General features: G+C 42.5%; 1 protein-coding gene across 2 annotated transcripts in view; it reads right to left on the bottom strand.

The window, feature by feature from the left end:
• AFF3 (ALF transcription elongation factor 3) overlaps positions 1–12,102 on the bottom strand; it is a 520,060-nt gene that overhangs the window by 95,081 nt on the left and 412,877 nt on the right. The window contains exon 12 of one of the 2 annotated variants that reach the window (XM_078056810.1): positions 2,914–2,954. In XM_078056810.1, the coding sequence (XP_077912936.1) occupies positions 2,914–2,954 (41 nt within the window). The remainder of the gene's footprint in view (positions 1–2,913; positions 2,955–12,102) is intronic. The other variant, XM_078056811.1, reaches the window with a different exon arrangement.

The following is a 12,102-nucleotide window of genomic DNA, read 5'->3' as shown; positions in this document are numbered from 1 at the left end:
TTAGAAAGAAAAGGGAGTGGCCAACTCGTCTCATCAAGTTCGGTCTCTAAGACTTGGATGCAGGTTTTCTCACGGGGAAGCAGAGAACAGCTACTGGCTTCCTTCAGTGTATGCTCACACCCACCAACGACCTCAACGTCGGCATCAAGTTCACATCTTGAAACAAAATGGCTCTGCTCCTGTATTAAATGTCCTTGTGTCCACCAGCTACTCAAGGTGGTTAGAAGGCTAACTGGAAGTGAAAGGGGCCCACATGTGACCAAACTAGCAGGACAGGAGACAAGAAGTCCACATTGGCACAGCCTAAGCCACCACTTGCTGTTCTGCCTAACTGCAGAACTCAGGGAAGCACCTTGTAATGTCTTAAAAGTGCTGCCATTTTCTAGGACAAAATGAAAGTGCTGCCTCATCATAATGGAATTTTATATCAAGAAGTGATAACAACAGGCTGAAAATAATAGTTCAGGAAAACAGAATAGTTCATGTAAATGAATACCCTGCTCTAAGTAGCCAGAGATACTGGGGTAAGATCTCCACCTTGGGAAGGTCACAACTTGGGGGAAATCTTTACTCAATTCCATTCCCACCCTGAGGTGGTTCCTCTGACAGACAGAATATTGGGCGAGACATGCAGTAGTATGACCCAGAGTCACATTCATCATTTTCTAGAAAATACTGGTTTATTCAACAAAATAAGTAATGTGCTAGAAAATGACATCTATTACTTGGTAAGTTAGCATTCCCTAATTTAAGAAAATAGAAAATATAAATCCCATGAACTCAGTAGGTGTTTTAAGTCCTTATTTTAAAAAAGGATTTAAAATTGTATCTCCAAATGATTACAGATACTTCTCACTTCTGGAAATCACTCGTGTGGCCCTGAATTCATGGAAAACAGAATAGAGGAAGCACAGGGAAGGTAGCTTTAACAACTGCATTGTAAGAAGAGCAAAGTCAACTCATTACTTTAAAATGAGCCAAATCCCCCCAGTTTTGAACAGAAAAACCTTTAGACTTAAGGGAGCAATGCTCTATTACATTTAAAGAGGAGGAAATTCATAAGAAGAGAAATTACAATGGGAACCTCTGTTTCTTGGGAATGGACTTTTTTTCTCACAGTATTCTGCTGTTAGCAGTTATATAATCAACAGGGGCTAAGATGCTAACTTACTAGTTGACTAACTATTGGTTTTGATGAGGGGTTTTAGAGAGAATATCAAAAAAGTCAAGGGGAATAGTACTGCTCATCATTAAAATCCATGCACGTTTTCTATCCAGGACAGAGTCATGTATGTTTTGGGAAGCAGCCTTAGAATGCATCAGTTCTAGTCTCTGATGATTTGTCTTTGTATTTGCAGCCATGTCTTCAAAGGAATTCCCCATTTTCCTGAAATAGGTTTTGATTCATTCTACCAAAGGTCATAATGATGTTTTGCATCTCTCTCTATATACAGCTTTATTGAAATATAATTTAGATACCATAAAGCTCACCCATTTAAAATGTGCAATTTGATGGCTTTTAGTAGAGGGCTGTGAAACCATCACCATAATCTAATTTTACAACATTTTCAATACCCCTAAAAGAAATCTTCTAACCATTGGCAGTAACATAATATTATAAACTGAGGGCCTTTGCTTGCTTTTCAATGCATTTTGTTGAAGGAAACTCTTACTTAATAAGTCAGAGGGAAAAAAGAAATACGTAGAGGAAAGGAATTAATGTGTCAGATTTTCAATGTTTCGATCCAGAGTGTCTTTCTACCAACAGACTCAGAAGCAGTACAGTTATCAGCTTTTGTGAAAATCCCAGAAGCAATTCCCAGAAGATCACGTGGCGGCCCCTCTCAGAGCACACAAGCTTGTGTGGTTGTCATGGGGAAGGCTTTTCAACTGAAATAAAAATACTCACGCTCAGCCTGCCACCATAGAGAAAATGCTTTTCACCCATGAACACAGATAATTTGCCTAAGTGACAGGTTTTACCTTGGAGAAGCACTGAACTGAGCTAGTTGACACAGTCAATTATTGTTCAGTCAAAAAGAAAAAAAAAAAAAACAACAAGAACTGAGAAGAAAAGGAAGGTAGTGACAGTTAGCTAGATAATGCTGAGGTGCCCACCAGCCAGCCAGGGGAACATCTCCTCCAGCTGGTTCCAACACTGCAAGAACCTCCCTTGTGGACAGAAGCGGGCTTCCTCTTAACCTCCTGACAGTTCTTTAAGAAACACACACACACCCCAACCTTAGTAAATGAAAACTCAAAAACCAACCAAAACAAAAAGGGTCTGGTCTGTTCCTAAAAGTAACTCTGTATGTCCCTGTTCAGCATTCTTTACACACAGCTTTTTGGGCAGAGCAGGATGTGAAATGCAGCTTGAGTGTGTTTAATGATTAGGTTTATATATCTCGTTCAATAACACAAGTCCAAAAACACAAGCCAAAGCCAGGAGTAAAAAGTCAGGCACTCAGGACCGTGAACTGGGTTATGTGCATGAAGTATTTCAAGAGAGAATTTCATCAAAAGACAGACAGCTCCTGGTGAAGCGCTATGGAAAAAGTCTGAAGAAAACATTTCAAAATAAATGAAACTCTTATTGCTGAAAAATGAGCTTAGATCTCCAAAAATTCCAAAGTTCAGAATTTACTGCCCCATTTAGGTCTTTTCCTCTAAGTTTCTTGTCTCCTGTTTCATTGCACAACAAGGGGTTCTTCACACTTTCTATGAAATACAACAAGGCGATTTTTGCAGTAATAAACTCCACACATGCATGACAAATCCAAGCATGCAAAATGTTTAACATCCCAGTTCACAGATACTTTAGGGACAAAATCCGATTATGAATTATATGCCACAATAAATAGGGCTCAATGTTTCATAAAGCAATTTATAGTTCATAAAAATGACAAAATGTACCTGTCAGACAGAGCGTGGAGAGCAGTTCTCTGGGCTGCCTGCTGGAAGGAAGGGCAGAGATGTTTATTTAATATTCTGACTTTAAACTATGTACTCAATCAACACTTTTAAAAATCTGGTGTCACACACATTTTTGCCATGTGGCCAAATATTAAACTACTAGCAACATAGTAGAGAACCCCATCATGTTAAGAAATGAAGGCTTCCAGAACAGTTGACAGAAGACCCCGCAGCACACCCCTGCCACCAGGGGGCGAGCGCGGGGAGGCACGGCGTACTCGGCAGGCGAAGTTAGACCAGTCTCTGGAGACCAGGAGAGAGGATCAGAGCTGTTGCATTTTTACTCTATGACATCGCTTTTCCCATGGTTTTATTCTACTTTCCTGTAAGAAAAAAATCTGTCTTGGCTCCTTTGTAGCTTCTTTCTCAATGAAAGCGTAATTTTTGACTCAGTTTTCAGATTTATTAAACAAGTCACCACAAATGGAAATTGGAATGCTGACTGGAAATGTGATGATATTATGAGATTATTGATTTGTTTTAGGCATAGTAATGACGTCGGGGCGATTTTTAAAAGAGTCTTTTAGAGATCCATATTGAAATATTTATGGATACAATTATATGATGTTGGGATTTGCTTTAAAACAAGACAGTTGGAGGGAAGGGAGGGTGGGTGGGCATTTATAAATGAAACAAGAGGGCCTTGGGTTGGTAACTGTTGAAGCTAGGTGATGAGCACATTGGGAGATGATTATATTATTCTGGGCATTTCTGTAATGCTTTTGAAACTTTCCCTACTACCAAAACCAAGAGAAAAAGAAAAGAAAAAGCCACAATATCTCCATCAGATTCTCTCAGGTTTGTAATCACTTTCTTTTTGTCTGCCTTCTCTATGTTTTTGTACATTGGCTTTCTATCACTGAGCACTCTGAGACTTCAGAAGGCCAAGGTCACACTCTGTTCTCTGTCTCAGAAGTTATAATTGGGAGGGGATGAAAGCATGGCCTGTAACACCAAGGCTTACTCAGGGTGCACCAGGAAATAAAGAGTGCATATAGTTCATTTTCACCATGTATGCTACACATGTCAAGTTTACTGCTTACCAGGGACACCAAAATTTTTCCCATGCTATCCCTCATTCCATTTAGACAGCAGACAAAATAGAATCTTCAAATTAGAAAAAGAAAATGACACATCAGCGTCATCAATCCTATTGCAGAAATGAAATATACCCTTGGTGGGAGCTGCATGTCCTTGGATCAATCAGTCCAACACTTACTGAATTCCTACTGTGTAGAGACTATTATGCTGCGCTCCAGGAGGGACAAAAACAAAAGCAGAATAAGTAGTCATTGTCTTGGAGAAGCTCCATCCCTAGGTAAGAAGTCACACTGGAGGTCCAGGGATGACTTGAGGACACACATGAAATAACATGTGAATGAAAAGGTTGAGGTAGGACAGTGTTAGGAAGATGCAGGTCTGAATGACAGCTAATGGTTGGTGGACCAGTAGCTCCTCAACAGTGCCTAGAACTGTTAGCACGTGCTCGGTAAATATCCACTGAGTAAACATTCAATGAATGAATCCATTAGGGAGTCCTTCCCACTGAAATTTGAGCAGAACTTTAAAGACAAGGAGTGTCTGGAATTGAGTAGGGGTGTTTCTTCGTTTTACATTCATGAGGGGTATCACTACTGGCTTGTAGTACCTGGGGTTGGGGATGCTAAAACCTTTCAAAGATCAGGAAGGTCCTTTGTACAGTGAGGACAGGTCCCCTTAAAGTGACAAGGGTAGCTCTAGGGAGAAATACCACAGCAAAGTAGGAATGAAAGTCAGATTTGAAAGAAGTCAGATTCGCTTCTGGGCTGGGCAAAAGGAACTGGAAAACAAACAAATAAGAGGAACCTTGATAATTCCCACAAATGATATCACCACACTGATTTAAGAAAAGACATAATCTAACAAAACCCGACAATCTAAGGGGTTACTGCCTCCGCCCTCCCCCCTGGTTTCCAGCAAATTAAGGCCCAAATGCCCTGGCATTCCAGTGTCACATAATTAGTCCAAGAGAGGAAAGAAGAATATCCACAGAGCTTCTCTTGGTGAGGACACCGGAGGGAGTAGGAAGAAGCACGGGGGAAGAGGTGAGAAGCCTGAGCTGAAGACTTGGAGCCCTGGAGCCCCCTCCGATACCTCAGAGGATGGGTACTTCCTTCTCTCGTGCTCCTTGCTCTGTGCTCTCCTGGAGGGCCAGCCTAGGAGCATGCCCACAAAAAGCACCCAGCAAGGGACGGGCCACCATCATTGTGCCCAGGTTTGTCTCCTAAAGGGTTCTCTTATCACTCATCAAGATGGCTTTCACTTTTGGCAGCTATCCTTGAAAAGAACTAAACTCTCTATTCTTGACTCTGGCTAAATATACAAAAAGAATTTGGAACTCCCCAAAGGAAAGATGGCATGCATTACTAGTACAGTCTCTTTGACATCATCTCAGCAGGAGGCACTGGACACCAACTCTTCCTGGAATAACAAAAATCATAAGGGATGTGACTGCAAGTTCAACAGAAACCTCTCACATGGTCTCTGCAGTTTCTCCATCCATGGGTGTCAATGTTTAAAAAGTCTATTGACTCTTTTCTCTCCTGCCTCCAAATACCTCCTGCTGACTTTTGTGATAAGGAAACACTGTGCTTTTTGATGTGCAGCCTATGAGAAAATTATTTAGAAAGCAAAAGCAAAAGCAAAACAAACAAAAAATGAGAAACTCAGCCGCTCAGCCATCACTGGAGTGATGCATCCCAGGTGTTGGCACCTTTTGAGAATATCTCCGTAGGCCTGATGTTGGCTGAGTCCTCCTCACATAAGCTGACCTAGAAGCTTGGGGCAGGGACTGCTTTTCCTTAGCAGATGGATGTGATGCTGGGGCCAAAAGGCTTTGATGTATGTCACGGACATAGGAAGGTTTAGACATCAGTCATGCCACCAGTCACTAAGTGATGTCTGTCTGAGCCAGTCACTCTTCAAGCTGTCTGCACGATGCGTGTTACCACCCACTTCATGCCGTGGTATTTAGCACACGGACTGCCTGCACCACTATTTTCAATGCCTGGTTTTGATTGTGCTATTTAATTTGCAGTTATTCTACATCATTAAAAACTTTACAGAGGGTGACTCATCATCCATCAAGAAAAGAGATGAGAGTATTTTAACCATTTTAAATAATTCCTTGAGAAAATAAAAGCTTTATGGCATTAGATTAAAACTGTATGTCATATAGCAAGGCAAAGACCACAATTTTTTTTTTTTTTTTACTGCCTCCTCTCTTAAAAGTAGTTTGACTTTTGCATACTATTTCACTTCATGGTTGGAAAATAATAAAATAAATAAACATTGGAATTAAAGAGCAGAGAAAAAATTACTTAGGTGACTCATGACTGAAGCCTGAAAAACTACTCATAGTAAGCTAGATGAATTGCCCAATTTCCTTCTTTCAAGAGTTGTACATTACAGCAACCATATTTTTCTCTTCCTAAATCATCATCTCCTCTAGTAACTTTCCTCTTACTCAGTTCTCAGCAAAATAGGTTGAGAAGGTTAAGAGAATGCTTCATTGATCTCTCCTGAGTTCATTACTCATTCATGAATGACTCTGAAGCATAAGTCTATGAGACAAAACAAGTTTTCCACCAGAAATAATCATTTTCCAGGTTCTCTCCAGGAGATGACATCTTTTCTCTGTCTTTATCATAGCAAGCTCGGTGTTTTGGCACATAATCAGTAGACATTCAGGTTTCAATGTATGCTAAATGAATTACCAGTCACAATCTGTTATTGAAGGGAACTCAAAGAGGAAATTAAGTGTCCTTCTTGTAATTGGGTTGTGCATAGAACAAGTTTATGGATATTGGAGTAGGGAGGAGAATGAAAGGAAGAGGCTGAAATTCAGAGGGGTCTCAGGATGATCCAATTTCTTTTTTACTTGACAAAAACAGACTAACATGCAGACAGCTCTGTAATTTGATCTGAAATACCTACAATGTACAGGTACGGGGCTCGGCTTGGGTGACAGGAAAAATGGACAAAACCCTCCCCATATTGTACTTAGGGTCTAGAGTGAGTCAGACATGAAAAGTTAAACATATACAAACATTCTAGATGACAAGCGCTATGACAGAAGAGCACAGGGTTCTATGAAACAGAATATGAAGGAGACCTCATTTGGAACGAATGGTCAGGGAAGGCTTGCTAACTAAGTAAAGCACAAAAAAGCTGATGCCTGAAGGATAAAGAAGTTACTGACCCAGAGAAACGGGAGTGAGTGGGGAAGGAAGGGGTCCAGTCAGGGAAGACAATTTGGGAGCAAAGGCCTGAGGTAGGCCTAGATCCTTGCTCAGTTGAAGAACTATAGGAAGGACACTGGGGGGGGGGGGGAGCTCAGTGAGCAGTGTGGGCAGGGGCATCCCAGGGGCTTTGGAGGTCAGAATAAGGATTTTGGATATTATCCACAGGGCAATAAGAAGACATTGAAGGATTTATATTATGGGAAGTTGGGTGAAGGATGTACGGGACCTGCCTGTACGTTCTTTGCATCTTCTGGTGAATCTATAACTGAAAAGAAAAGAGTAGGGAGTGAGGCAATATAATTGACATTTTTTCAGTTATCACTCTGACTTCTGTGTGGTGAATGGATTTGAGAGGGAAGGGACAATGTTTGAGGTTGTTGCAACAATGTGGGCAAGGGAAGTGCATGGGAGCACTGGAGACAGAGAGAGCTTGTGTTACCTTCTGGAGGCAGAACTGAGAGAACTGGTGATTGATGGGGTGTGACAGACCAGGGGAGGGGTCAATAATGAGTCGCAGGCTTCTGGCTTGAGCACCTGGTAAGCATGCAGGACTGGTACAGGAGCAGGGGCAAAGGCAGACTTTAATTTTGGGTGTGTGAAGTTCAAGTTGCTTCCGTTCAAGCGTAGAGGTTGAGTAGATCGTTGGATACATACACGAGACTGAAGCTGTGTAATTGCCAGTAAAGCACAAAGTACCAATTAACAGTCATAAAAAGGAGATACATGCTGAATTTTCTGGATCTACAGTTTGCTCTCCTTCTCAGAGAAGTAGATTCAGGATTCAAGTGGTTAGAACACATCTTTATTTCTCCATCCACATGTGACTAACCTCTATCTTTTCTAGAAACAGTAGCAGGTTTATTATACTGACAGTAAAGCACCTACCTCTGCAAGCAGTGATTTAATCATTTGGCTTCACCTGTGTTAGGACGTTGTAGCCACCTTCAACTACTTGAATAAACACTATCACAGTTAATCTTCCTTCTTCTGTGTTTTGCTGTTACTGAAGCACACTTTGAAATTTAGACTGGATTCATGTATCTTTACAGGAATTCTGTCTGGTAAGGCCTTACTTTTTTCCTGCCACTTTTCTGCAAGTTGAGACTTGTATTTATTCATTTATTTCACTGCTTAATTTCCTTCTACGTCTCTTAGCACATCTTATGTGTCATTAACTTAACTTTTATGCTGTAGCTTTTCATTTTAGCCCTAGCTGATCCAGTCTCTTCCATTTGTTTTCAGTCCGCTTAGTAATATTTGCAAGACAAAGGAAAGAGTCTTAAGCTCTTCAGTTTTTCCTCTGTAATAATGAGTCCTGTGCATTTTCAGATTCCTAGAAATGCTGTCTAGGAAGCATTTTGTTCAGTAGACTTTGACCTTATCCTGTTCTCTGCAGGGGTCAGGCAGAGTCAGGGATGACAATGTAATTTATGATCCAAATAAGAACATTTTGGAGAATGAAAGGGGATGCTACCCAGATGGGAGTCAGGGGCAACAGGAGAAAACCCTGTTTTTCTGGGCACGCTGGGCTGCATGGCCTCTCTAATAAAGACAACTCTGCACAAATATAAATAAGATCAGGATGAGAAGACAGAATTTCAGGGGCTTAGGAGCTTGGTAATAAAGAAAGCAAACAGCGGAATGGGGTCAGCAGCAGGCAAATTACTTGCATTCTTGTTCCTTTAAGTGAAGCCAATGTTTCTGTCATTTTCCCCCTTCTCTTTCCAGCTGCTCTTCCTTTTATTTAGATTCTGCCTAATCTGAGGTCTAGTTCATCCTTTTTATAAGTGCTCCTTGACCAAGGCTTTTGTTGATCTTCCTCTCTCTGAACTCCTAGCCCAGAACATGTGTTAGCACCGGGTTCTTTTCTTTCTTGAGGAGTTTGCCATTTGCTTCCTGGGAATTCTAATCCTGGCTCTTCCAGCTCCTTGAGGATCAGTGAAGGTGGAAACCCTAGCCCATCCCCCTCACCGGAAAGGGCTTCCTGGAGACTGACAACACTTGCAGTGGGATTCACAGGCAGGATGTGAATAGGTAACTTAATGGGGATGATATATTGCCACTATTTATTTGCCACAGCTGCAATCTAAGAGATTTTTTGAAATACATTTTTTTTTCTTTGCTGTATATTCTTTATTTCACTTTCTTTATAAACTAGGGTACACTTTCCTCTTTGGAGAAAGTTTCATTAGTTTTTTTCCCCCCACACTGGATTGCTTAGATTTGTTTATGTCTACCAGAAATTCCATAAAGACAATAACAAGTATTTATTGAGCACCTATTATATCCCATGGAAAATGCTGATTGGGGTTGACAATACCAGATGAAGTCTGCCCATACAACGATATCTCATAACTTGGCTCCTTTAACCAGCTGACTGATTTGGGGGACTTGTTTGAGGCCAGACTGTCAGTGACAGTCCTAATTTGGCCATTCAGATCTTCTGAGAGGGATTAAGAGAGACACGCTTGTTTTCACTGAGCATTTCCTGGACATAAACTATGAGCAGTTTGTGATATCCGCTGTGCAGGATGACAAGCTCCTGACTCTAGGTCCTGGAAACTTTTGCCTTCACAAATGAAAATTTAGGGGCAGCCACTAGGAGTTAGGAGAAAGAAGGGAAAGGTGTGGGGACAATGTGAGCACATGCCATGGGGGCTGTCCCCCGTCCACGGTGACTGACATCAGACTCCTCCCACAGGGGCTGGGGCTCCACTGAGGGCCTGGAAGATACAACCCTAGACAGTGGGTCACACTGACTGCTACAAGGGCAACATCACGGGTCAGAGGGTCCCAGTGGCTTCCTGGAGGAAGTCTGTGGGGCAGGGAGGCTGGTGTGGGAGTGGTAAGAGGTCAGTGTGAAGTGTAGGGATAATGGTAGGAAGAGCCATGGCTGTGCATGAGGCTATTAGCATTCAGCACGCTGCTGGGGGGTGGCTGTAGAAGTAAGCTGAGTGATATCCAGCCCCAAGCCAGGTCAGAGGAACAACTTGTCCCATGGCAAGTAGCTGTACCTACCTGGCCAGCTGGACACCTACCCCATAAAGGGCCAGACTTAGGGAGGCTAGATACCAGCTCCTTGAGGACAGCAAGTGAGCACCAGTTACTTTATTGAACCAACCCTTTGTACAAGGTCTAACCGACAGTATAGGCAGTGGCCCTGTCTCTCTTCTCCTTCTTTCTCTGCCTCTTCCCCTCCTCCTCACTCTCTCTCCTAAAACTCCAGACCTTCTCCCCTCTTCCTCCTCCTACCTTCCAGATCTATTCCTCTATAATTAGCTTCTTGCCTTTTCTTTCTTTTTTTTTTTTTAAAGATTTATTTATTTGAGAGAGCGAGAATGAGAGAGAGAGAGAGAGTACATGAGAGGTGGGAGGGTTAGAGGGAGAAGCAGGCTCCTCGCTGAGCAGGGAGCCCGATGCGGGACTTGATCCAGGGACTCCAGGATCATGACCTGAGCCGAAGGCAGTCGCTTAACCAACTGAGCCACCCAGGCGCCCCAGCTTCTTGCCTTTTCTGATATAAATCAATTTTCCTGGCTTCTTCCTGTACTCCTCTCCTTTTATTACTACACAGGCATTAAAAAAGGTTCCAGCAACGCAAATAAAGAACATTCCTGGGGAGAAGGGAGAGGAGAAGAGGCAGAAGGGAGGGGGAGGATGTTAAAATGTGCGTTCTAACAGCTTTACAGTAACACATACTTATATTAATATAAAATGTTTTCTATTAATCTACTTTAGTATTTTTGTCCAGTGACCTTAAGATATTGAAACAGGGGTTCGGTAAGGCTGACTTGCTCACAGTCAGAGCCGGTAAGAAATGGTACCCCAGCCCTGCCTTTGCCTCACCTTGGACTATCCCTGGAGAGGGTGAAGGGAAGGGGACCAGAGGAATTTGGAATTCTGCCAGTCTCACTGTGACGGGGACTGGTGGGATGCTGAGTGGACGCTAACACACCCAGGGGCAAGCTTCCTGTGGGGACATTAATGAAGAGGAAGCCTAGGAGTCATGTTTGAGACAGGCATTTGCAAAGGAGATGGGTGGGTTTTAGGTTTCTGGGACTAAAGTCTTTTCCTCAAGAGGTTTACAGGTAGAAGCATATTGTTTATCTCAGAGCTTGCCAGAAACTCCGGAGGAAAAAGTTGTTTTTACTTCCAGAGCTCACATGACAGAACTGCATATAATAAGGAGATGCCTGCCTGGGTCAGGGCTAGGAAGGTGCAGAGATCACTGAGGATTCACCAGGCAAATGGGGCAAACCCACCAGTATTGCTGGATGATGGTGAAAGATCCAAGCTTGGCTGTAAATTCTCACAATGGTGAGAGTGGTGGAAACATTTGGATTCTGGGACAGAACACTGGCAAGGCAATAGCCTTCCGTGTGTGTGTGTGTGTGTGTGTGTGTGTGTGTGTGTGTGCATGTTCATCTAGCATTTGCAATTTCAAAGTGGAAGCAAACAAGCAAGAATGACCATCATATCTAAGGATGGTTGAGTAGCTTGGAGATACTCCACAGGTAGTATGTGGATTTAAATGATTCCTGGTTGTTGGGAATGGAAGGTTAAATTTGGAGTGTGGAGGGGATGCAATCTAAGAGCCCTGCAGGTTCTACCATGGCTTTGTGGCCCACTGGTTAGGGTTTTGGTCATTCACACACTCCTAGAACTCATCTCACAGAGCAATTTCAGTGCAAGCCAGACCTTGAGCATGGCCAAGATGGTGATGGCCTGTTAACAACTCTCACCTTTGGCATAGCAGGTGGATACTGGGTTCAGTCACTTCCTACTTTGTTGGGTTTGCCAAATGCTTTTATCCTTATGCTACCTCAACACAATGCTTTGGTGGAGA

This window comes from Halichoerus grypus, chromosome 10 (assembly GCF_964656455.1).
Source record: "Halichoerus grypus chromosome 10, mHalGry1.hap1.1, whole genome shotgun sequence".
NCBI lineage: Eukaryota > Metazoa > Chordata > Mammalia > Carnivora > Phocidae > Halichoerus > Halichoerus grypus.
This window is presented reverse-complemented; position numbering and strand designations above follow the sequence as displayed.